Source organism: Pinus tabuliformis, chromosome 8 (genome assembly GCF_031772625.1).
Source record: "Pinus tabuliformis cultivar Carrire ecotype Pingquan chromosome 8, CPIR1, whole genome shotgun sequence".
NCBI classification, from domain to species: Eukaryota; Viridiplantae; Streptophyta; class Pinopsida; order Pinales; family Pinaceae; genus Pinus; species Pinus tabuliformis.
This window is the reverse complement of record NC_142294.1, coordinates 964796164-964823950: the sequence shown is the minus strand read 5'-3', so window position 1 is coordinate 964823950 and position 27787 is coordinate 964796164. Positions and strand designations below refer to the sequence as shown.

Sequence of the window (27787 nt, the reverse complement as noted above, 5' to 3'; positions counted from 1 at the left end):
CATGTAGTAGATGTCAATCCATCTTTTTTTTTCTCTCTCTCTTTTATTGTATTACTCATCATCTATAACTCATTGTAGAATCAATGGAAGAAGGCTATGTAATACCCCAATTTTGACCCTTAGATTATGTGAAATGAATAACATATATGCTTAGAGATGACATGACAAGAAGCCTAAACATTTGTGATTTTATCTTTGGATGACATGATATAATAACTAATTACAAAGCACCAATCTCACAATGTAATTTGTTAATATTTAGGTGCATTATGATTATGTTAGTTAAACTATTGAAAGCCAGCATAGTAGGCTATGAGTACAGTAGAGGTCCACGAATAATAAAATGTGGATTTTATTAACCATCTGACCCTGATAGTACACTATATATATATTAACTAAGAGGTCAGGACATGTGACCAGTGATGCAAAAAAATCTAAAGGAACTTGTTCCAAAGGAGTCAGAAATAAAATTTGTGTTGTTTTGTTTTTGAAGCCTAAAAAATTGCATTCATACATACGCACAAAGAACATCCATGAATGCTGCGAACGCTATCACAAGACCACGTGGCAGAGCACATGGACAATTTCTAAAACATCATGTGGCAATGCAACACTCCCTCAAATGCTCCTCAAATCTTCACAGAACGTGTCCACCATCTGATTCCCTTCGATATTCCCCTTCCCCGCTTCAGGTTATGCTAGTTACATAAATTATGCAATCTACTTGTAAGGATTCGTAATGAAAAAGAACATGTTTAAAATATTTAATATTTTATATATTCCTTAATATCCAGATAATTGTTTTACAAACCGAGTGAGTTGACTATTATGCAATCTACTTGTAAGGATTTGTAATGAAACGGAACATGTTTAAAATATTTAATATTTTATATATTCCTTAGTATCCAGAGAATTGTCTTACAAACCGGCTGAGTTGACTTTCCTTTTGAGGTTACCCAATTTTGAGACTAATGAGATAGCAAAGGTACATCACAATCATCCCCAAGACTTAGTATCACCAATCGGACAAACCAAGAACAGAGCAGATATCAGCATCGGACCCTCCAAGCTGCTAAACAACGATAATATTTCACCATAGCACCACATCCATGCCCTTTCTTACACAAAACAATCCTACTTTAATTTCAAATTTCATGATCACTTCCGAACTGAACAATTTGCTCTGGAACGTAAGTGTCAGCCATGCAAAGGACATAAATTGGACACTTTGATACATTCACTCCGTAGAGTAAGAGAGTATCAAATTGCATCAGATGCCAAATAATTTGATGTCGAAACATCATTGTCCCGGTTTCAAAATCCACATTTGGGGACTCACTTGACATCATAGGGCAAAGGCACCGGCAGGCACAGCAATCATGAGCATGGACATCAAATTGGCTATCACACATAATGAAACGGTGAGCTGAACACTAAAGTAAGTAAGCCCACACCATAATGGCTGTGTATGCAAAAGAAAATATATATTACATCATAGAAAATACAGAGCTGCTAATATACTGCTTCCTTCGGGATGAGTGAAAAGTGAAATCAAGATACCCGGAAATTTTGAACTCTAAACCGTAACAACTGCAATTTCCTTTCGACATGTTTTATTTCTACCAGGAAACCATTTAATCGGTTGGCTTTCAACTCTGCTGCATGCTCATAGGGCTTGCTGATAAGGTCCACCTGATGTTCTGCATCCCTCATTGCCTGTGCCAAATCTTCTTGCATTGCTTCCTCTAGTTGTCTTGCAAATGAGTTTGCTGTTCGTTGGACCTTGTTTTTTACCTCTAACCGGCGCTGAGGTAATTTCCATACTCCATAGAAACTGTAGAGCGCACACACAAAGATGGGTGAACTAGCAGAACTGAAATTATATTGATGTCCATGAAGAAAAGAATCAGAATAAAACCTCTGCATACAAATATTGCTGTTTGGAAAGATTCCAGCAAAAACTGCATGCTTCTCAAGAATTTAATACTTAAATATAACTTAGAACATTGAAAAGACCATTGCCTATGAAGAATAAAAAGGACATTTCAGTAAAAATAAATGATGCCAAGCATTTAGCCTCACACAGAATGAATAGAACATACTAGATAATCGAACCATTGCACTATCTGGTTTCAATTTGTGGCCATATGTTGAAATAAGAGACACGTCTGCTAAACTAATGTTATATTTAAGAACAATATTAGTCGGGAAAATGGAAGCACTAAAACGAAAAGGAATGCCTTACGTGACATAAAAGATGAAAAATCATTGTAACGAACAATGTGCTAATAATTATAGGATAAGATTTTTATTCTTCCTAAAAAATGCAACACATAAATGAAATAATGCATTTTGTTGGATACATTCAAAAAGGTTGACCGTACAAAAAGACAAACACTCTATCCTCATACTTGCCTGCTACAGAGAAAGTGGTAAGAAGAGAAATTTAATCGTAGAATATCAAGATGATGCCTGCAAAGGGAAATTAAAACATCCACACAAACTTTGGTCACGAAGGGAACAACTGATCCCATTCACAGAGGTAAGAACAGCCTGTACAGCATGTTCACCCACTAGAGAACAATAAATAATACCCTTACTGTGGTTCAATCTCCGTCAAAAGCATAGTCATATCTATTGAAATTATTAATGCAACTAAAATATACAGCCAAAAGAGAGTAAATCTAAACAGAGCTAGAGAAACAATCGACAATACAACAGTATAAATTTAAAATACTCTAAATAAAAAGATAAATCTATGAATTTTTAAAAACGGAAGAAAATGCATCCATTCTGTAGAGTCTACCCACTACGAGTTCCCTTGACTTCTCAGACAGACATGTTACTAATACTATTTTAGCAATATACCTGTCATTTACCTGTCAACATGACACCAGCAAAAGAAATGCGTGAAATGTCAACACTGAAAAGCCATTTTTAAATAAAGAAAAGCTGGTTTTAACAAGGGCTGCAACTTAGTTTTAAGTTTTAACAAGAACTATCCGCATTTATCAAATTATTTCAGTTGGCTCCAAAAATCAGTAAAACGAGTTTGTTGAAAGCTAACAATATAATTATTGTCAAGGGTCATAAAAGCGGCTTCTGCAGTAGCTACACGCCCTCTTCAAATAAAGAATCAGGTTTCCATTTTTTTGTAGGGTGTTCTTTGTAAAATCTGACGAGTCATTTCAGTGGGGTCTATTTCATGATCAAAGGTGATTTCAAGAGATGTATGTTCACATTTGCGAACAACTTGTAATCTTGACTAATAAGATGAATGAAGTTGACTTTGCATAACTGACCTTGAAAAACTACATTTTTCCTTAAAGAGATTAGAGTTGCAAGGTATGTAATCAAGGTTATCTCCAAAGAGCTTGACAGAATAGAGAAATCTGTCTCATGCCCTAAAAAGGTAGCCGGAATTGGATAATGTACTGCCACAGTGACATGAAAACAAAGAAGTTAAGAAAATGGAGCCGAATAGGAAACAAACAACAATTGCATTGTCAGCCATTGTCAGCCATTATTTTTCTAGAAATGTAAAACAAAATAAAAACATAATATGTCTCTGGACTCGAGCCAGTGTAATGCTGACAGTTTTTACCAAATCTACCTAATTATGATAGACAACTTGATTTTAATCTGCTCAATGTATAAAGATGAATTAGCTTTCCGTCTTATGGTTCAAATGACTGCAGATAGGTCCAGATGATCTAGATATGCCAAAAATTATTGGTTTCCCTTTTGTATCTTATTCCAAATTTAAAATAATAAAGTGCTTAGTGCTTGTCAAAGTAGACATAAACCCCTTAGTAGTATTGAACTTCACATAAATACAGTTTAATCGAAATTATAATTCATAGTACTTATCTGTGAGTGCTAAATAAATGATAGCAAGTGGCATCAAGATGGTTAGGAAATGGACCACCAAGGAAGTTCGTAGTGTACAAGGAAATCAATGTCGAAAGTCCTTTTCTTTGATTTTATTGTAGTTGTAATGTCCCTCCACATAGGAGACATAAGGGGATGGTGCTGCTAGCTTAATTAACTTCCCATAGGTTAAGACGGGAAAAATTCACCTATTAAAAAACTTATAAAAGCTAGAGCGGAAAAAGGACATGGGTCTCTAACCAAAAGTCACTTTTAAATTATAGTGACAAAACCCATTAAAGCGACTTTATTAAAATAGAAGGTAAAAATGTGGCAAAAGATTCAAATGAATTATAAAAAAGGAGAAAATGAGGAGTCTCTCCTCATTATTGTATTTGTTATTTGAAAAATAGAATTTTGGAAAGTTATTGAGAAAGAGACTAGATTTTTGGAAACCCTCATTTTGGTTGTTAGTAAAATAGAATTTTGGAAAGCTATTGAGAAAGAGACTAGATTTTTGGAAAACCTCATTTTGGTTGTTCATTTTGTTGTTGAAACCATACACCTTAGCTAATATTTGAGAGAGATCACTCACATTCCGACATTATGCTTCATTGTGGACGAAGAAGAAGACATTGGCAAAAAGGAGTCAGATCTAAGGGTGTTATCAGCTAATTTTATAATCTGACTTTTGGTATTCTATATTCGCTCTACGGGTTTAGTTCACATCATTTAAGGAGCCGCATTTTGTCATCTTAAGAGGGTCGAGTTCTGTTTTTTCTTGGGGTTGGGTTCTACTATAAGAAGGGCCCGAGTTTTCCTATTAAAAGAGGTTGAGAGCCTCCTCTTTCTTGCTGGCCAAGCGCATTGGTATTTCTGGGCATATCTTTATTCATTAAGGGCCGAATCAAAGTCTGTTTGGAGGGCCAAGATTAGTTTATTGTAGGGGCAGAGCACCCTCATTTCGCTGGTTGAATGTAATGACCTTACCAAAATTAAATCTTTAAATTCTAACAATGGCAAATTAAACATAAATTTATCAATTTAATACACAAATACATATTTGGCTTCCATGTTTGAAGTCGATCTCAAGCTGTCATAGCTCTAAATTTTCGCTCATTACCAAAATGATCAAATCCTCCCTGCCAAACTGAGCACAATCTCGGTACCCAAATCCTAAAAACTTCAAAATTGAAACACTCACCCGTGCCCAAAAACTTCAAGAACAGTAACTAAAATCTCCAATTCTGATTGAATTCTCTTCTCAACCACACTTCACCCCTATAGCAGGCCAATTTTCTTCTCCCCTAGGTGTCTCTACGTACCCGGATAAATACCCCTTCCTAGGCGGTCGTCGCCCTCTTCCACCGCCCTCATCAGATTTTATTTGAGAGTTATATGTTTTACGTGTAACAAAAAGGTGAGGATACGTAATCTATTAGTGTGGAGTTTGATACGTTGAATTTAAAACTTTACTTCTTTTTTTTTTCTACTTTTAAAATTTTGATTATAAAATTTAAATATAATAAATATTTATACATATACATCCATAATAATTAACTTATAAATTTTAATGCTATCGTTATCAATATTTACATTAGCAAGATTGAAAGTATTAGTTTTATTCAATAACCTTAAATAATTAAGAAAAACTTAATAGGTATATTTTGAAGGCGTTGAATTTTAGGTAGTATCTCCTTTCTTAATAATTTAGGTACTTAATCCTTTTAGACTTTCATCTCAAAGCTAAGGGTTACTCCAAGAATGATAGAGCAATGGCTGACAGAGAGATATTATAAAAAGATATCCGCATGGGAACACAGAAGTCTATCCTTGGCAAGTAGAGTTACACTCTCTCAAGCCGTTTTATTGCAGATGGCTGTCTATTGGGCTCATTTATTCTACCTCCCGGCAAGCATCATTCACAAGCTGACCAAGGTTACGGCTAATTTTATCTGGGGTGGAAAATCTGAACAGCGGAAGTTCCATCTTACCAAAATAGAAAGTATATCATTACCTAAACGCCTTGGGGGTTGGGGTATAATGGATTTGAGGGTCTTTGGCAAAGCTCTATTATGTAAATCCCTCTGGAGAGGTATCACTATAAAACTAAAATATATGAAAGGCAAAAATCTGGAATATTGGTACAGAACTGGAGCAATTGGAACCAAGCACGGATCAGCCATCTGGCTCAGTTTTCAGAAGGTCGAGAAATACTTTATAAAGAATCTGAAGTGGAGGATTCACTCTGGAAGCAGTATTTTAATTGGTTTTGATCCCATTGCCTGTAGTCGTGGAAACATCTCCATTCCTGAGAACCTCTTATATTTCCTTCACAGAAATGGTAACTTTACATGGGATAAACTCATATCTGCATGGTGTGGCCCTGTCCCTTTATGGAAGGATGCCATTGACCTTGGTTTGCCAGAGGAACTGAACTTATCATGGAAAGCTGTCAAAGATGCTCTCGGAGGCTGTGGGATTCAACGTTGTGGGACGACAGATCACCTAATTTGGATTGTGCCAAATGCACAATTGCCAGCCCGAGTAAAAGATATATACTCTGATACTATTTCTTCAAAGGTTCTGCATACAAGCTCTAAGTTTCCTATGGTACTCTGGAAATCGGGATGCCCCCTTAAGATGATCTATTTCGCGTGGTTGGTGTTTAATAATAAGAATCTGACATGGGACAATTTGAGGAAAAGAAGCTGGCACGGCCCAAGCAGGTGTTCGATGTGTGAATCAGACGAGGAGTCAAATCTCCACATGTTCTTCCAATGCAAATCCTCTCAGCAAATCTGGTACGATCTGGCCATTCTTTTTGGTTTTCCTCATGTTGTTTTTGTTTCTATCCATGCAGCTTTCGAATGGTGGTGCGGGCAAAGGGAGCCACGGCGTATTCTCATTATTATTGTGTTATGGTGCGCATGGAAGTGGAGGAATTATAAAATTTTCAGAGACTCAAAGGAACCCTATAGTTCCATTTTGCATCACATTATTGCAATCTACGATTCAGTTCCAAAAAAGCAGCGCAAAAAGAAGGGGCTTGCTATATGAATCTGGCTTTTGGTCTATGGAAGTAATGGAGGAAGAGAAGTCCTGTTCGATTCTGGAATTTGTTACTCCTGGTTATTAATTTTGGTGCCTTTTAGCTATTTTCCTGAACTTGATGTATATGTATTGCAATATGGATGTCCTGTATACACAGTCCTTTTTGTTTCATGCTGATGTATTTGTCTTTCTGTACATGGTTCCTTTTCGGACCTCTGACATTTGCTTTTCCTCGAGATGTCTCGGATCGTGGCTGTCATATGCCACCCTTTTGTATCTTATGATGTTTTTTATATTGTCTCAATATAATCTATGATGCTTTTTTCTCTGAAAAAAAACATCTTTCATAATCATTTAATAAGTATATTAGTGCAAGGCATGTGATGTATGCATATGTAACTATCATATGCATACCTCGTATGCATGCCAATACCCTTTTGCCATTGTTACCGGATCCATCAAGCCTAATGGTTGGATCCATGGATCCTCGGATCAGAGACAGATTCGGATCCAAATCCGCAAAAATTCACCCATCTTCTGCCCGTGGGCAAAAAAACCATCAACGTACTTCCACACAAAATTCCAAAACAGAGAATTCAACGCAAGTCAATCGAATGATAAGAAATGGTTTATGAATCCGTCCGTGAAAATAAATTAGCGAGTTTCTGGGCAACATAAAATTGATTATTTTTATGTTAAACATATTATAAACGTTAATGCAAGATATTATAAACTTTAATGCAAGTCAATGAAGCGAATAAGAAACGGATTAAGTTGGCGGAGCACAATTTATTATTTCTATGTTGACCCCATATTATAAACTTTAATACAAAGACATATTATAAACTTTAATAACCTTTAATACGTGTGACGTGAAAATATTTTAAAGTTTAAAAAGTAGGTTTATATTTTAATCAATTTAAAAAAAAAAAAAGTTTAAAAGTATTTTTTCTAAAGTAATTTAATAATTTGCTTGATATAAATAATTATAACTAATAATTAGTGTTTATAAATATAAATATTTATAAATGATGCATTAATTATATTATAATTAAGTTTATAATTATTTTTGAAGTATTATATTGAAGTTATATATTCAAAAATTCAGATATGTTTTTTTTTTATTATATTAATTTAATTAATGTTTAATTCATATTTATAAACGATACAATAGGAATTATTTATATAATTATTATTATTTTTATATAAACTTAATTAATGTTTAATTTATATTTATTTATATAAATATTATTATTTTTAAATAAACTTAATTAATGTTTAATTTATATTTATATATGATAAAATTAGGAATTATTTTTATTTTATTTATTTATGTATTTATATAAATTTAGTTTTTATTTTTATATTTATATAATTTTTAAATAATTTACAATAGAATTATTTATATTATAAATAATAATTAATGATACAATAGAATTATTTATATAATAAATAATAATTATCTGTTATATGTCAAAATTATATATTTAAAAGTGTGCATATGTTTTTATTTTTATATTTATATTTATATAAATTTAGTTTTTACTTTTATTTTCTATAATTTTAAAAAAATTTAAAATAATGATACAATAGGAATTATTTATAGCAGTTGTCTATAACGCGACTTTTTGAAAGCTTTTCCGGTGGGTTTTTCTGGTCGAAATCCAGCAGGAATTTATTGGAATCGAAGTTTGATAGCTAGTTTCTGCACAATGAAAGCGTCGCAAGGGTTTTCCAGGTTGCTGAATCCAAATATGCAGTTAAAAAACCATTTTAACTGCAACCAATCAAGATTTAACCTCAATTTCTTCCGCCGGATTCCGTCACCGAAATCTCAAAAAAGTCGCATTATAGATAACTCCTTATTTATATAATAATTATTTATTCTATGTCAAAATTATATATTTAAAAATTAGCATATGTTTTTATTTTTTATTTATATTTATATAAATATAGTTTTTATTTTTATATTTACATAATTTTTTGATACAATAGGAATTATTTATATAATTTATATTTATATTTTTAAAATAATGATACAATAGGAATTATTTATATAATAATTATTTGTTGTAGGTCAAAATTATATATTTAAAAATTAACATATGTTTTTATTTATATTTATATAATTTTTAGAATAATGATACAATAGGAATTATTTATATAATTTTTAAAATAATATATAATTTTTAAAATAATGATATAATAGGAATTATTTATATAATTATTATTATTTTTATATAAATTTGATTAATGTTTAATTTATATTTATAAATGATACAGTAGGAATTATTTATATAGTAATTATTTATTGTATGTCAAAATTATATATTTAAAAATTAGCATATGTTTTTATTTTTATATTTATATTTACATAAATTTAGTTTTTATTTTTATATTTATATTTACATAAATTTAGTTTTTATTTTTATAATTATATAAATTTTAATTTTAAAAATTATAAAATATTTTATATTTGCTTACACTTGCCGTTTCCGGAATCCTGGCTTTTCAAAAAACTGGTCCGAATCCTGGTAACTTAGCCTTTTGCTTATAAATCGAAATGGATCATTACATTAAGTTTACTGCTGTATTGACCTCATTTCCTTGGGGTCGAGTCTACTCTTTAAGGGCTAAATACTTGATTTCTGAGAGTTGTATGCGACTGCTGTGCCTGTGGGCATAATTTCTGGACTGTAAAATCATCTTGGAGAGATGAACAGCACCTACAGCCTAACTGTTTAACAAAAGGAGCTGCCATCTACTTATATGTTTTTCTCTCGTTTCACTGTTACAAGTCCCCATCAGTAGTATGTACCATTTCTAGGTTTAATATAAATTATATACTGCTATGTTGAAGCCTTCTCACGGTGTATTTGTGGTACTGTATTCTTTTATTTGAAATAAAATACAAAAGAATACACCTACAGCCATATGCATTCAAACTGTTTGATGAAATACCTCAGAGACAGAGTTAACCAAGTTCAGATATTTTGTGGGAAACTTGAGATATTACTAGAAGGGTATCTTACAGTAGTTCTGTACATAGTTCATTCCTCATGGAACTATTCTATCATAGCTCATCCCTCATGGAACTAATCCTTGACAGAAATAGTATGCACAATTTAATTGATGAGGATGTATTTTCTTTCTATTCTAGTTCCTTTCCAAACAGAGACAGGTTATTTTATATGTCTCAAAACTGTGTTGAACTGGGTGAGGCTGAGGTACACAGTACACTATAGCTGATGAGAGGCCAACAATGTGACGTGACAAACTTGTTTACAAAAGCTTGAAAACAAACAGATTAAACCCAAAAAACTGAGTTGACAAATCCACCACCAACGTGGCTACTTTTGAGGACTGTATGACAGTTCCTTGGAACTTCTTCAACTTTGAAATCTCGAATCTCAACCCATACCTGGAATTCACAAAATTGTATTTTCCCTAAAGCTTTGTGTTTGAACCAATTTGGTATTTTACTTATTGTTTGCTGCACTGTATCTAAACCTGAAAGCTGAAGAACAGTGTGAAATTCACTTATTGTTCGGGAACTGCTTCTTTTGTAAGCGGCATTGGATAATGCAAATCAAACAATCCCACCGTTGTGCAAATACTCTACTGCCAATGATAAGAAACCTTAAATTTCTCTCGTCGCATACAGGAATTTTAGTTTTTGTTTTCTCTTCAGTGTCGGCTTATATCTATGGAAATGGTTTTTTTTCTTGCTCAGAAAATGCAAAATCTTATTTCTTCAGCGCACATCCCACAAGTTGTTCATGGCTGTACATGCTGTACAGGATTATGGTTTTTTGGGCTCTGTGGCCTGATCATGCACTTCTGTGTCTTTTTGGGGCCGGGGTCAGTTTTTGTGTTTTATTTTGGGTTTCCTGACATGATATTTTTTGTAATATGTAACTTATCAGAATAGTTTATTTGAGGGTAGTTATATTTTCCCTTCTATGTTCATATTTTTGTTTCTGCTTTCAGTTACTTTCACAGAGTACACTCAGGCAGTGTATATACAAAAGGTAATTTTCTTCATCCATATAGGAATGAAATTACGCGCCTTTTTCTGCAGAAAAGAAAGAAACCTTAAATTCAAAGTATTTATGTCCCTCATGTAATAAGGCTTTCAAGTTTCCAGTTATTATGTTCCTTAAACCTGGCCAGGCTAGCCAGGGGAATTCCATCCCATTTCGTCTTTTGTCTATGTTTCAATCTGTAAGTGTGTACATACATGAGGAGAAGAAAATAAGATCATAAACACTAAGTGAACCAAAAAGCAAGAATATGTTTTGACTCTGTTTTTATATAGCACAAAAAGTACCACATCCCAAAGACCTCAAATATCTGAAAGATCTTTAAAACATTGTTGGTAGTGAGAGAAACCTTAATTGATAAAACAATTGAATGTAGCTAACAATCAAATGTATATACCATTGTAAAATCATCAAAGGATACAAGACTACGAATTTTACCCTCCAGCAGAGCAGAGACCCAGAGCCATGAGATCCTCTACTGTGGTGGGCAAGATTGAAGTTAAGATAGAAGCAGAAAATCCAGCTACTCCCAGTCCACCAAATGTTTCAATTACCTGAAATAATTACAAAATAACATCCACCTTCAGATCGAAACCATTATGAAAACAGGGCGTTAAAATACATCTTGTGAAAATCCATCTTCCACCAAACAACTGTTCTGTCATTCTAAAAGAAAGTCATTTGCATTTACATTTGTTTATATTCAATGCATCAAAAGTACTTGACGAATCTAGCAAGAATATATAGTAAAGTAATTGCATTCTTTTAGAGCAGTAGGTTAAGTTCAGCCTCTTGTAAGAGCAAAACATATGCCACCTAAATCTAGAATAATAATTGCAGAGTTTTGAATATCAGACAGTATTAAATAATATAATTAGGTAAGTTTCAATTTAAATTCCATTCAAATAAGCTTTGTTGGTCATTAAAATATAGTGTGCCTGCTGCTTTGCTATAAAGAATATAAGCAACTTATTACTAAAAGGGATCCAGATAAGGGCATATTAGTAATAAGAAAGCATGGCTGACAAATTCATGAGTAGTTGAAAGGCCTATTGGCAATGGCTTTCCAACCAGCTGCTGATCTCCAATTGGGCACATATGCCACAGGATTCTATGATGATGTGTTCATTATCATTCCTCCCCAGTATGCTCTGTGTCCATATTTTGGACGCTGGAGTTCTAAAGTGATCCCTTTGTACTTGCTACTAACATAATAAAAGATACAGTTGCTTAAATTATTCCCTCTGTGTATTTATGTTAAGTATATACGTGTTCATGTCTGTTTCCTATCCTTCGCTTCTGCATGACCAGTGTACTCCTATGCTATGCAGCTGAGGACGATTTCACTGCTTATGGTGAGGACTCAAACTTTCTGTAGATCAATAAACTGAACAATAAAAACTTAGTTTTGTTGAAGAACATCCAAATATAAATCACATGTCGCATGAGCACTTTGCAGCACCAAGAGACTCAGGAGGACAAATTCGAAGATAGAAGTGTATTTGAATTCTTTAAAAGGATGACAGTCACCATGTCACATATGGACTAAATGTAGTAGAAATATAGGAACATATCAATTACCATATGTTAATAAAATTTAAACCATTGATTAAATCATTATACCAGAGGAAAGGCTAGAGAGCTCACCACTTCACGGATTTCTTGCTCAAAAAGTATAGTTGCAGCCTTAACATTGAACTCTTCCAATACTTCCATGCTGTGTGCTCGTTGTATTTGCTCCTCTGCTTTTTTCTCCATCTCAGTATTCAGTTTGCCAGGATTCACCAAACTGGGCCATTCATCCTCAAAAATCTCTCTAAGCTGTCTTTCTTGTTGATCATTATTTGATCTTAGCCAAGTCCAATATTTTCCAAGTAAACTCTGCATATGCATATGGTAAGCATTGTTTTGCATGAAGATTTCAAGTTAAAGCATAAAAAATAGCAAAATGGAGTAGAACATCCATCATATTTCTTTGAAAAAAACAATCTTTATGCATGGATGGAATAATATGCTCATTCAATCTAAAATGATGGTTTTCTAAATGAAATGCAATTCAACTATGTCACCTGGCATGCCCTCCCCTTCCCCCCCCTCCCAATCGTGTCTCGAATCCTTCATGTCGGACACATCACGTGGGTGACACGTGTCCAGCACAAGTGACACGTGTCCAACATGAGTTTGACTCATGTCCTATTCATAGGACACAAGCCCTACTGGTGTCCCGAAATTTGGACACGTGTCCTATGAAAAAAAACCTTGAAATCGATTTATTGCCTCATTCTGACGCAATTCAGTTATGGTTTCGAAGATCACAAAGGTTTTGGAGTGCAGCTAAGGGCAATTAAGCCATGTTAGAAGGGATTCCAAGTGTTGGGAAGTGGTCTTGTCCAAACTTTAAACCTAAACCTCATGTATGCCAACCCAGGTGCTCGTGCCTCATCGTGTTGGTTGTGTCATGCGATGCTAGATTGATTCACAAGATTGAAAGAAGAAACATATTAAGTTTCTGGTTGAAACCATAACATATCAAGCTTTGGGTTGGGCTGGTCGATCCTACATCCTCCTACATAAACTCCTCAACCCTTATTTTGACAAGCCCCGCAATCTTCTCCGCGCTCTTCTCAATTTCACCTTCCAGATATTTTTTTCATGCTCTGGAACAACGCCAAATGAAGATGAAGCGAACAAAGTTCCTTCTAAAAACTAATTACTCCAGAAAACTTGGAATATGAAATTTTATCCATTGAGGATATAAATATTATATTAAATATATGAATAAGAATGATGACGATAATGAATGATTTACAAATGAGAATGAGAAGCTTGCTTATATATCAGACAAGTGTCTCTTCATGAAGAGTCATGTCTCAATTAGACATGCCTCTTCAACCTAATTACTACTTAACTAATAATTATTTATGCTTATTATCATTTATATTATTTTACATTATTTATATATATTTTATTCATTACATTGTCTCCTTCCTCAAAGAGCTTTGTCCTCAAAGCTTGTCGATGAAAACAGGCTTGATCTCTTTTTCGACTTCGAACGTCTTTCTCTCTTGGAATAGTCATCCTCGTCGATACAAGTTAATATGATCTTCTTAGTGACAAACAAAATTGTCACGCTGAGAAGGGATCAGACCATCCGACATTAATCTTCTGTATAGTATTTTGATCACTGGAATTTTGTAACGACTTGTTAGCATAAGACTGGATTGATTTTACGTCATTATTCTCTGAAACATCAATTTGTTGTTTCTGGTCTGAATAGTCCCGATACGTATCATGGTTGATTCGTTTGTTCTCATGATTCGGATGCCGATATGGAACTTTTTTGGTTTGATTTCTCCTTACTGGGCATGTGCCAATTTTTATATTTTCTTCTGGCAAAGATGTTGTTGAGATGGTTATGGAACATTCACTTGGGATGTTCATTGTCTGAACTGCAACATCTAAGTGTGTCGTTTCTTTAACTGACTTGTCTTCTTGAGTTATCATATTCACTCGATCGGTATTTGTTGTTTTGTCATCAACTTGAATTCCTACATTTGATGCTTCTTTCTCGATAAGTTGTTGTACCTTGTTTTCTAATGACTTCTTATCCTTGTTAAGTTTCTTAATTTGCAACAGCGATTTTTCGTTATGGTTTTTAAAACGAGAAATTTCTTCATTTTTGTCAACATTGATTTTGTCAATTTCTTTTTGCATATTTTGTAATACCTTTTTACCTTCTTGAGACATTACTTTTGAAATATCTTAGACATCTGCTGGTGTTACTGAATTTGGTTTTAGTGTAAAATCTTAGAGCATTATTTTCTTCTTCTTGTAAGAAAATGTTAAAAAACTACTTCTTTGTATTTAGAATAAAGGAACCTAGAGTTCCCATTCAAGGTAACCCGAAAACAATGTCACTATCAATGTCACTATCATAAAAACGTAAGGTTTTCACAGTGAATTCTGAGGTAAAAGTATAATCTCCAATATTTAGGTGTAAATTGCTTATATTGTATTGTTTGCCAAAAATATTTGTTTCAACTATATTTGATTCAGGAATCACCAATTGATTAGCACATTTAGGACTAACATAATTACTTCTTTCAGCAGGACAGACAGAGATTATGATGTCTCTTCCTGCGAGCGATCCTTTGATTTGAAATAGTGTGCAAACACATGTACTATGGGTTTTAGGAAACCTTTCATTACTAGTCTCCATTTTTGCCTTGATGTTTTTACGTAAACAATATGTCAACTGGAGCTATTTTTATTATAAAATATCACTTATTTCTTCTATATATATTTTTCAAATATTCTCCTTTAATGTGGATTGTTAAAACTTGAATACCCTTTTATTAAAAAAATACTCCTTTATATTGTTGCCCTCTATATATGTATGTATTTCTTTATATTAAGGCCCCTTTTCAAAATAACTTTATTATCTTGTAATAATAATAGTTTCACTTCTTTTTTTAAATAATAAATTGGTCCCTTTTTTTATATACTTAATTACTTTCTTGATAAAATGTTAATGTCACCCCACTTAATAAATATAAAGGTCACGTCTTTTCATATAACACGGTCATGATGTTAAAATACCATGGGCTATTACCATGGGTTGTTTTTAAAACCTCCATTAAATTGTTCTCCACATAAAAAGTAAAATGTATTCCTTTTGTTTTTTTTGTTTTTTTTTTGAACTTCTTAAAATACCATGGGCAATTACCATGGGTTGTTTTTAAAACCACGGGCTTCTCCACGTAAAAAGTTTAAATATACTTGGTATGAGATTTTGTATCCATTTGTTTTTTTCTTTTACTTTTTTTTATCTTCTTCTTTTTCTTTATTTTATTTACTTATATTTTTTTTTGGTTAATTTTTTTTATGGCCAAAGGCCTAGAAAAATGGAGAAAAGGAGAAACTCCCAAATATTTAGCGAACGCTTGAACTGCAACAGCAATAAATTTGACAAAGAGTCGATAGCCAAAGGCCTGGTGATCAGCCAAACGTGGCTCTGATACCAAATGAAGCGAACAAAGTTTCTTCTAAAAACTAATTACTCCAGAAAACTTGGAATATGAAATTATCCATTGAGGATATAAATATTATATTAAATATATGAATAAGAATGATGATGATAATGAATGATTTACAAATGAGAACGAGAAGCAGGCAAGTGTCTCTTCATGAAGAGTCATGTCTCAATTAGACATGCCTCTTCAACCTAATTACTACTTAACTAATAATTATTTATGCTTATTATCAATTATATTATTTTACATTATTTATATATATTTTATTCGTTACAGAAGACCCCAGGATCAAGGAACAAAAGCAGAGGAGGCTATGGTATTGATACCTCGCCAAAGAACTACTGCAATACCGACAAAAAATATTGTTGTAGCCGATGAAATAGATTTTGAATTTGATTCACATCCTCCATGCAGGCTAATATTTTTAAATCGAGATAGATGTAACTAGGGAGAGATATTTCAAGAGAAGGTTAAGAATAGGAGCTCGTACAACACACGGATAGGGCCATGAGGCTTTGAGTTTCCCATTGAAGTTTGCTATAATACAACATAGGTGCAGGTATCAAGCCCATTAGAAGCCTATGAAATAAGTTGTTGGTTTTGGTATCAAGCATGAGAAGGATGCAATAAACTGAGATGGGACTCATGCTTGATACCTCACAGCTTTATCAAACCCAACAATTTATCTCGCTCTTTATCTGAGCTCTATACTTGATACCAAAACCAACAACTTATTTAATAAACTTCTGATGGGCTCGATACCCACACCTACGTTGTATTATACCAAAATTCCCTAGAAAACTCAAAGCTTCATGTCCCTGTCTTTGTTTGTATGGGAATGTAACATCTCATTCCTATTTTTGAACTCACTAAATACCTCTACAGAGATTAGAAACCTCAATCAAACAGGGTCTGGGGAAAATTCGATATAGGATAGCTATAAAAGTTAAAAAAAGAAAAAGGAATATAAAATGCCCTGGAAGTGATGGTCTAGCGTTAAGAGAATTGGCACCAAACAAGCAAGAGAATGGTGAGTCAAGCCATTAGATTTATTGCTCTAATTTCTTTTCACATGAGTACAAAATTGAAAGAAAATACAATCAGCTTCAAACCTAGGCAAACTGTGAAATACAACCCTAGCCTCTTATGGAGCACCAAGGTTTATGAAGACTGCAAAACTAGTGGTCAGGGAAGGCCACACACCGTGGCTCTCATACCATGTCAAAACTCACTCACAAAAATGTACAATAGATAATAATTGTGGAATGCATATTATTAAAAGAATATAGATATTAATATGCAAATTTTCTAACCCTTGATTTCATATTCCAAGAGGTCTCTTGGACTTCTATCGTTGTTGACCTTCACTTGAGACTTTTCGCCTTCCACTTAACTGAATGTGCCAAATGGCAAATTCACATAGCCCCAAAGGATTATATTTCCAACAAAAATAATATAAAAACATAACCAAAATAAACAAATATAAATGTATAAATAAATATTTTATTATAAATACATTCATTTTCAATGAAAAGGCACAAGGTCCTCCTCGATTTTATTTATATCAGTGTTGATGACATCAGCGATGGCAAAAAATCGACTAAGGTTTGGAAAGAAAAAAATCGTAGAATCGGGAAAATATTGGTAAAAATCAAAAAACTTCGTCAAAATTAAAGAAAATACACAAATATTCATTTTTTTTACATCTAAAGCCTCAACAACATCAAGTAAATGCATTGCCACGTAAAACAGAACTAATACATGAGATGTATAAGATGTCTAGTGCTAAATCACCCATCAATAATAAAACATGTCCCCGAGTCTTGACTCGGCCTCAAAACATCAACAAAAAATTTAATAAATGTATCTCATCATCATGAGTAATCTACAATGAAATTAGATACATAATTTAAACTAGTGATTTTCTCTGCCCTTTTTATGGGCAAATGTAATATCCCCAATTTTGATTTTCCGCATCAGAGAAAAATTTTGGAAGAGGAGGCAATTTCAGCCTTGGGACTTGTTACCCACCACCTGTGGGTAGTGTATATGAGAGAAAAAATTTCTCCCAGATGGTCCTCAGCCAACAGCCAGTAGCCCCTTGCAGCCACCAAATAGCTCGATGTGTCATCACCTCCGCCACCTCAGCCAGCCATGTGGTCCCTTGCCCAATTGTTATGATTATATGTTTGAAGGTGCCTCCCGACCTCGAAGGTATGGCTTTTCATTGGTATAGTTGAGTAATTTTCCTTGTCATAGGCACTTTTGGGCATGGATTGGTGGGGGGATTCAGCGGGAAGAGTGGACTAGGTCTACATTCTCGTCTACATTCCCTAATTTTGTGATTAACCTTGTATCCTAGTCCCATGGGATCTCCTTTACTAGCCACTAGCTTTAGAGTTGCACTACTTGGGAAATCCTGACTTTGGTTGTGTGGTCCCACTTCCTAACACCACAGGCATCATCCCCTTCCACTCATTTTAACGCCATTCATCTCTTTTCCATCCGAGTCCACATGTGTCCACTGGGTCCACATAGGGTTAGCTTCCCCCTCCCCTTGTCCACACCTTGGTCGGGCCTAGAACGATGCCCCAGAGGTTGATGTAGCTAAAAAGAAAAGAAAAAGCATAATTGGCCACTCTCAACAATAAATGTACTACAAAATGAAAAATATGGCCGAGACATACAAATTTAACACATGGGCAAAAGCTAAACATGAGCTCTACGGCTACCCCTTATCCATGGTCATCACCCTGGTTCCTATGGCCCTAGATGAGCTCCTCCATCATTAAGGAACCCATGATTGTCCCAACCCCAAGTTGGCGATGAGCTGCCCCACCTTAAGGGGGTATCCACTGTTATATATTACATATCATGCTCTCATCCCCTGGAGCCCCGAACAGTTATGAAGAAAAAAAATCAAAGTCAAAAGGCATATGAAGGGTGGAAAAACAAAGGTCGGGGTAACTCATGTACCACGATTTGCTCCCTCCTACACTCATATACCCAAGTGTAGGCTTCCCTCATTATATCTACCCTTGTACCATAACATGTGGTCTGGATGAATCCCCTGATCCCCACTCTATTCCATTACTATATCATTTGTCGCCTGCCACTTGAAGGATGTACCATAGAAATGACACCCCCTTTAAAGGTTGAAACCACCTAATAGGGTCCTTGATTAACCCCTTATTGAGCTTGGAGACACTTGTACATGCCAAAGCCCACTATGGAAGGGAATGCCACCATGAAGTGCCCCATTGACTCTATGACTTGTAAGCTCTTTTACTTGATTATTCTAATGAATTGTTGTATTGGAGGGCAAGGGGACGCATTGGATCTTATGCAAGATTGCAGGTGAATCTCCATTTGGGGCTTGGTCTCCCTATACAGGGTCCTAGCCCTCCATAGGGCCACATTGGTGCTTGTAGGGTGAGCGTTGAGAGCCATGGGCCTCCACCATAGCAGAAAGTACTTCATGGATCCCCAACACCACTCATTGATTGCTCGTGTTCCACCTTTTGGATGAGGATGATGCACCTAGTTCACCATGCCCAGTCGGCTCCACACTTGCAACATACACTTGACAGATGTTCCAAGGTCCAGAGGATGTCTCCTATTGTAGAGGGAGGGCTTATGTCATCGTCCTAGCCATTATAGATGGTCTATAGGCATTTTTGATCCACTTGGAGACCTATGAGGATATCTTTGTGCCCCGCACCCACTTGGGAGCACCACAGGTTCTCGCTTGGAAAACAAGGGGCCAACCCCTTGTCCACTATATTTGGAGTCCAATTATTCATCATGGCACCCCTTGGACTTCATTAGGCCTCCTCAAAGGCCCAACAACTCACTATATTGATCACTCTGCCCTCTTGAGAGGCTTATTCTTGTGTTATTGAGCTATTTGGTGGGCTTGTCACCAAAAGTATTGTTATTATGCACATTATTTTATTTCAGGGGCATTATTAATCCAAATTAGGCCATTTGAATCCCTTAGAGGATTGTTTAAATCGAAGTGAGATGATTCATTTTCATCATCATCACTTGGATTGGATTAGTATATCTTATGAGACTTTCACACTTTTTGTTGGGATGATATTTTGGAGCTTTTCTTGATGCACTATGATGTTTGGATTTCGTTATTGTCTTTGGAGCTTCTCTAATGCGAAGTTGATAAATGCATATACTCTCTCTCTCTCATGTAAGTCAAAATTTTGATGCTATCTTGTTATCGTACTGGTTAACTGCATGTATGTTGTTATCTTTATTCTTGTATGGGTTAAACGTAATGCGTGTTGAAGTTTCTAAGTTTACTTAGTTTAGAAACCCTTCATGCATTTTTTCTGATTTATTCCTACCTACTTGTTATTTTTCTTTAACAAGTTATTTACAAAGTAAATACTGAAAATAAACACCAATGCATGCTCAACATATTATAGATCAGCAACTAAAAGAGACGAGAACAAACACACCACATGACACCATTATTGTTGGACCAATGTCCCCAAAAAAACCAAATGCAGGAAAACCGGTGCAGCTATCTAAGGGTTTTCTTATTAAACAATATCAGAGTACAATCTAGGTGTCGAAACTAGCCTACCCAACAGAGAATTTCCTTAGCAGCTATACATCAAAGTTTGAGAGAAATCTCCTAGCTGAAACCCCGGAAAATCTTTCCGGCAGCTCCTCAACACAAAATTGCTCTGCAACCCCAGCGTCTGCCCAATCTAGACTGCAACAACCCCTCTCTGTCTCACGCTAGCCCTGCGTCAGCCTTTCTTGGCCTGTGTCATCCCCAGGAGGCCCTGCGTCAGATTTCTAGGCCTCTGCGTCAGACACACTGGCCTCTCTGGTGCTCTGCACAGCACTTGGCTGCCCCTGCGTGAACCCTTGCTGGCTCTGCATCACTCTCCTTGGCTGCTGCGCTGCTCTCCCGACACAATCTCTACCTTCTTTGTTTCTCTGTACTCAATGCCCCTCAGTTGCTCTCCCAATCACTAATTCTATCTCTCTTAGCAAACCCCTCTCTAGAGAATAGAATAACTGATCATCTGTTATACCCTCCAAGTGACCCTCAAGCCTCCTCTTATACTTTTCCTGTTGACATCTCAACGGCCGAGATTAAGTCTTTAATCAACGGCTAACATTAGATCTAGCTTGATCCATGTCTTTTGGACCACTCTAACACAGATTCATATTAATACACATTAATATTTTATTTTCCCTAAGTTTAGACTTAGTGACTCCATTAAAAATATTAATTATTTTAATATCTCCTGATCTGTTTAGAATCTTCCCAAACCCTTTCTAGGTATTGGAGATCTCATGTACCCCAACCTCTCCACCAAATTTCATGGCTAGAGCACATCCGATGCTATTCCAAATCAACACTCCCTCTTAGCGAGGACTGTGCTCTAGCAATACCCCTCACTGAGTATTACTTTGATCATCCGGCATCAGTACCTGTGTTGGTGCTAGGTCTTCCTGCCCACCATCCTCTGCATTGTTGCCTCTTGTACTGCTGCCCATGGTTCTGCCACTGCCACTGCTGCATCTGTACGACAGCTCCCTCTGCATCCGTGTTGTTGATGGTCCTTTCTCCCAACACTGCATCCGCACTGCACCTCTTCTCATCATGTTGCATCGCGCTGCCCACTGTTGCACTGCAACTCAGTTACTAAGAAGTAAGTAACTGATCTCCCAACTAACCTTCCTGTTGGGCTAAAGACACCCACTGACGTTGAAGCTCCCTCTGCCGCTGACAAGTGCTCCCTCTCTCTGACCTCTACATCACTGCAACAACTCCCTGCATCTCGCACCGTTGCACACCTCTCTGTGCCTTCCTGCACTGGTGCAACACTCCTGTGCTAAGTTGCACGAAACGGGGAAACGGAAACGACTTTCCGAAACGGGAAGCGATACGAAATGCGACCTCCCCAAATTTTGGAAACGGGGACACGCAAATATATATATATATATTAAAAATATTTAAAAATTATTAATATATATATATATATATGTATGCAATCATAAAGCATTAATGATACATTTACATTATATGATTATAATTTATTACATTTAAACATTAAGATTAAATTTACATCACATTTACTCATGAGTCATGAATGATCACATAATGAAAATAAAAATATAGGAAAATCCAAAATCAGCTTTTATTTATATTAGTATATGAGGTTGCAAGTACAATAAAGACTATAAGGCTGCAAGAACTATAGAAACAAGTCACAAAGACTAATCCTCATCATAACAATCCTCATCAAAAATAGAAGCAGCACAATGCTCAACAGTGGATGGTGGTGCTGAAGAAGATGATGCACCAATTCCACTTCCAGATTCGGCCTCAATATTCAGGGCAGCAAGAGAGAGATCCAAATCAGGATTTTCTGCATCCACATCCCATTCTTTAGAAGGACCACTGTTGTATTCTGGACCCCTACGAGATGCAAGGCGAAGGTTGGAGTGCAAATAAACAAGATCCTCTGCTTTCTGTGAGCCCAACCTATTGCGCTTCACAGAATGAATAAAACCATAAGTGCTCCAATTCCTTTCTGCTGATGAAGAGCTTGCCACTTGTGAAAGAATACGAATGGCAAGGTTTTGCAAATGTACACCATTTGCTCCATGACAAATCCACCACCTAACTGGATTCATGGTGCTTCTCTCCTCCAAAGCTGATATATCTGCATAATCATCTATTCCTGCAGCAAAACTGGCAAATTCCTCCTTTACCTCCCTATGTAGATGAGAAGGAAACATTCTCATAAGTGCTTTTTTCACCCCAGTAGCCACCTCTCTATCCTTATGGGGTGCCTTCCTCTTCCCATTGCTTTTAGCAATAAGCTCCTCATCATAAAATTTGGGGTTCAAAGCATGTGCTAAAGTGTGCAATGGTGTATTGAAATTGTTCCACCTGTCAACAATGATTTTCTTGATCAAATCAGCAAAATGATCATCAACAAATAAAAGTTGTGGAGACTCCTGCGAAATGATTTCCATAGTTTTCTCAACCATGGAATCCATGCCATCATATACCTCTCCCAAGAAAGGTTGGTCAGTGTCAGCACTCCGGAGAAGCTCAAATGCAGGGGTTGTGAACTTTAGCAAGAAATCTACCTTGCTCCACCAATCCTCATCAAGGCACAATCTACACACCATAGATCCCCGCTCTGAATCTGCTTGTCTCCACTCAATCCAAAGTTGACTCACCACCATAGAAACTAATGCATGCTTAACCTCAACAAGGCGGCGCAACATCACGAAGTTTGAGGCATATCTTGTCTCAGCAACTTTTAACAACTCCAATTTGGAGTACTCTCGAAATATGGCCTGAGACTGGTGGTGGTTGGTGATGAATTTGATAATCTCCCTTGCTTCCCCTGTGAGTTCCTTTATCTAGGAAACTTTATTGTCGATCTCCTCTAAGATCAGATTCAGATTATGGACAATGCATGGTGTCCAAAAGATGTGGTCATACCTCCCCTCAATAATTAAGCCTGCAGCTTTGCAAACCGGTGCATTATCCGTGATAACTTGCACCACCTTGTTAGGCCCTATTTGTTCAATAGCTTTTATAATAACATCAGCAATGTACTGTGCATCTTTCACTCTCCTAAGCAGTCTTCTGCCTTGATAAACATTGCTCCTTTGGGGGAAGTGGCAATGATATTTATCAATGGTATGCGCCTCATATCTGTCCAACCATCTAAGACTATGGTAACCCCAGAGCTACTCCAGGAAGAACGAATTGGAGCTAAAATGTCCTCCACAAGGTCCTTCTCATTTTTGAGAAGCTGGGTTCTGACTTTCTCATAGTTGGGCCCCTTGTACCCTTGAGGAGCTTTGTTAACTGCCCTTATCATATCTTGCCAGTAAGGAGAGCGAACAACATTGAATGGGATACCACATGCATAAATGCACCTAACCACTCTGGAATCAGTTTCTTCTCTTGCTTGCACATTCACCAATCTAGAAATTCTGCTATCCTGAACTGAAGGGGATGCCCCTGGGCCTCTGGTATTTTTGGGTGCTGGTTGTTCATGTTGTTGAGTGTGACTAGCTCTCCTCTTTCTTGCTTCAGCTACAATCCTTGGCTCAATGTTAGATGGAGCTTGAGTAAGCTCATCATGCCTTCTCTTAGTACCATCCGCCTCATCTTGCTCTCTTTGATATGCCCTCCTTGCCAACGGATCTGATGTTTTTGTGCAACCTGAAATCCCCTGTCCTCCTCCATGCAATAGATGCACCTTCACTCTTGGGTAGGAGCCCTTGTACGTATTATTGCAAAGATTGCATCGCCATTCCCATGAGCCACCACCTCCACATCTTTGAAGCTTCGTCACATGCCTCCAAAGAGGATAATATTCAGCCCTTGGGTTGGCCCTAGGGCTTGCACTTGCAGCTGCACTTTGGCTGGAAGCCATTGCTGCAAAAATAAATTAAAAAAACAAATCTGTAAATAATAAAATTTAAAAACGTTTTTCATATTTTTGGCTGTATAAACCCTAGAAAAATTGAAGAAATAGTAAGAAAAAACTAAGAAATGAATGTGGCTTACCCAAATTAATTTTCTGTGGCTGAAACTACCCTAAAATGCCAGAAAAGAGGAGAAATATGGCTGTAGCTTAGCCAAATCTGCTACAAAAATAAATTTAAAAAACAAATCTATAAATTAAAAACGTTTTTCATATTTTTGGCTGCCTAAACCCTAGAAAAATTGAAGAAATAGTAAGAAAAAAACTAAAAAAATGAATGTGTCTTACCCAAATTAATTTTTGTGGCTGAGACTACCCCGAAATGCTAGAAAAGAGAAGAGAAATATGGCTGTAGCTGAGCCAAATCTGCTGCTACTGAAATCTCCTTCTAAAATCTCTTTCTCTTGCTGCTGAAATCTCTTTCTCCTGCTGCTGAAATCTACTTTGCTCACTGCTCAAAACACCCTAGCTGAAACAACTGCCAGTCTCCAAGAGAAACGACTTGCTGAATAGTGTGATGAGAGAATGAGACAAACTGCACTTTTATAACTTTAGAATAGGTTTCTAGAATTTTCCGGAAACCTAAAAAAAATTTAAAAACCAATAAAAAAATAAAAAATAAAAAACAACACATTAAATTAGGGAAACATGGTTCGTACGGCCTGGAAACGCGTTTCCGGCCGTACTGCCACGTTTCCGTTTCGGGAAACGTGCCAGTACGGCCAGAAACGCGTTTCCAAGCCGTACGGTACGCGTTTCTTAGTTTCGTTTCTGTTTCAGGGGGGAAACGACCCCTACCCCCACGTTTCCTGCAACTTAGCTCTTGTGCCTCTCGCACTACTGCAACCTACTATCTCTGCGCTGTCTCGGGACTCCTGCACTGTAGCTCTCTCTGTCGCTCCACCCGCATCCGTCTCTACCCACTTAGCCAATCTACTACACGGTACACCTCGTCGGGGCTCCCCTAGCAAAGTCTAATCCAAGAGACTGGGTACCTCGAGGATCCTACCCCTCATCGCCTGTGGTCCATCTGACTACAACTTGATGTCTCCCCACTTTCGCTCAAGTGGTGCGTATGCACTCATGACACAATCATCATCTGTCAAAACTTCCTTCTCTGCCCATGCTGGCGTTGCCTTAGTCTCGAAAGACTCTCCCTTACTCTTCTTCCTTGGGCACTGGGTCGCATAATGACCCATCTCCCCACAGCAAAAGCACTTGATCTTGGAGAGATATTTCTTCTTCCACTTCTCCTGCTTTCCCTCAGATGCTAGGGCCACATCCTCCTCCTCTTGCTTGACATTGATCCCTTTGCTGCTGCTACTTGTCTTTGACTGTCGTCTGATCTTTTCCTGGCGAAGAATTGCCCACATCTCGTCCCAAGGTAGGAGAGTCCCTCGACCCAGGATGCTCTGGACAAACACTTCCAACTCTTCTGAGACAGTATTTGGGGTTGTCCTCACCATAAGCTCCTGATCCAGCATCGCTCCTATAACAGTCAACTGATCTCGGATCTCATTCAGTCCTCCGAGGAAGGAGTCAATCGTTTGACCCTTCTTCATCTGATATGACCTCATCTAATTCTCAAGCAACATTCTTCTCTGCACAGAAGTATGCTGGTACAAGTTCTTGAGAGCCTCCCACATCTCAGCTGTTGTTTCCTTCTCAGTTATATGTTGTACCACATAATCCTTGACCCCGTCAAGGATAATGCACTTGGCCCTCGCCATCGCCTCTTCGTACTTGTCATTATCATTTGGGTCCACTGGGATAGCTATTGTCTTCAAGGCGAAGTTCTTGACACGATTGCTATCAAGCACTGATAAGATTATGGCCTTCCAGACTGCGAAGTTCGATGCTCCGTCCAGTCTGTCCTGGTCTCTTACCCCGTGTAGTGCCATGACGCTCCCCTACTTCCCTCCTGGAAGTTCTCTAGTCGACTCCTCTGAGTCTCAACTTCCTGTCTGGAAGTTCTTCTTCTGGACTCCCTCTGAGTCCTGATTTCCCTCCTGGAAATCCTTTTGCCGCTTGTCGAGATGCCCCCTACTCTGATCGTCTTGTGAAACTGCACTGTTGATCCAGGTTCCTCGGTTAGAAACCCTCGGTAACAACTCCTTTGGCCCTGCTCTGTTAGGTATTGTTCTGACTATAGTACCTCACCAGCACCACTCTGCAATATTCCTGCAGCCTTCTAAACCCCAACAACTACCTCTCTGTGAACTGCGTCAGCCCCTCTCTGCCTCACGTTGTCTCTGCGTCACCCCGAATGGGTCTGCGTCAGCCCTGGGATGCCCTATGTCAGCCCTCTGGACCTCTGCGTCAGCAACGCTAGCCTATTTGAGGCTCTGCACAGTTCATGACTTATTTTGCGTGGCTCTAGCTGGCTCTACGTCACACTTCCTTGGCTTCTACGCTGCTAGAAACAGCTTTTGTCACCTCGAGACAGTTGTTTTCTGCTGCTCTTGCTCTGCTCGGCCGATGTCTTTTAGTCCTCCAGTGATCTGCAATCACCCTCTGATACCATGTTGAAGTTTCTAAGTTTACTTAGTTTAGAAACCCTTCATGCACTTTTTTTGATTTATTCCTACCTACTTGTTATTTTTCTTTAACAAGTTATTTACAAAGTAAATACTGAGAATAAACACTAGTGCATGCTCAACATATTATAGATCAACAACTAAAAGAAACAGGAACAAACACACCACATGGCACCATTATTTTTGGACCAATGTCCCCGAAAAAACCCAATGTGGGAAAACCGATGCAGCTATCTGAGGGTTTTCTTATTAAGCAATATCAGAGTACAATATGGGTGCCGACACTGGCCTACCCAACAAAGAATTTCCTTAGCAGCTATACCTCACAATTTCAGAGAAATCTCCTAGCTGAAACCCCGGAAAATCTTTCCGAAGCTCCTTAGCACAAAATTGCTCTGCAACCCTAGCGTCTGCCCAATCTGGACTGCGACAGCCCCTCTCTATCTCACGTTGGCCCTGCGTTAGCCTTTCTTGGCCTGCATCAGCCCCAGGAGGCCCTGCGTCAGCCTTTCTTGGCCTGCATCAGCCCCAGGAGGCCCTGCGTCAACTTTCTGGGCCTCTGCGTCAGACATGCTAGCCTCTCTAGTGCTCTGCGCAGCACTTGGCTACCTCTGCGTGACCTTGTGTGAGCCCTTGCTGGCTCTGCGTCACTCTCTTTGGCTGTTGTGCTGCTCTCCCGACACAATCTCTGCCTTCTCTGTTTCTCTATACTCAATGCCCTTCAGCTTCTCTCCCGATCACTGATTCTATCTCTC

General features: G+C 37.1%; 1 protein-coding gene across 1 annotated transcript in view; it reads right to left on the bottom strand.

Annotated features, from left to right (window-relative positions):
* Positions 1 to 1135: 1135 nt before the first annotated feature.
* LOC149238675 (putative transmembrane GTPase FZO-like, chloroplastic) overlaps positions 1136 to 27787 on the bottom strand; it is a 207271-nt gene continuing 180619 nt past the window's right edge. Inside the window, exons 6-8 of the mRNA XM_089369638.1 lie at positions 12615 to 12875; positions 11406 to 11521; positions 1136 to 1834 (exon numbers count right to left, since the gene is read on the bottom strand). Coding sequence (XP_089225764.1) covers positions 1552 to 1834; positions 11406 to 11521; positions 12615 to 12875 — 660 coding nt within the window. The 3' untranslated portion in view covers positions 1136 to 1551. The remainder of the gene's footprint in view (positions 1835 to 11405; positions 11522 to 12614; positions 12876 to 27787) is intronic.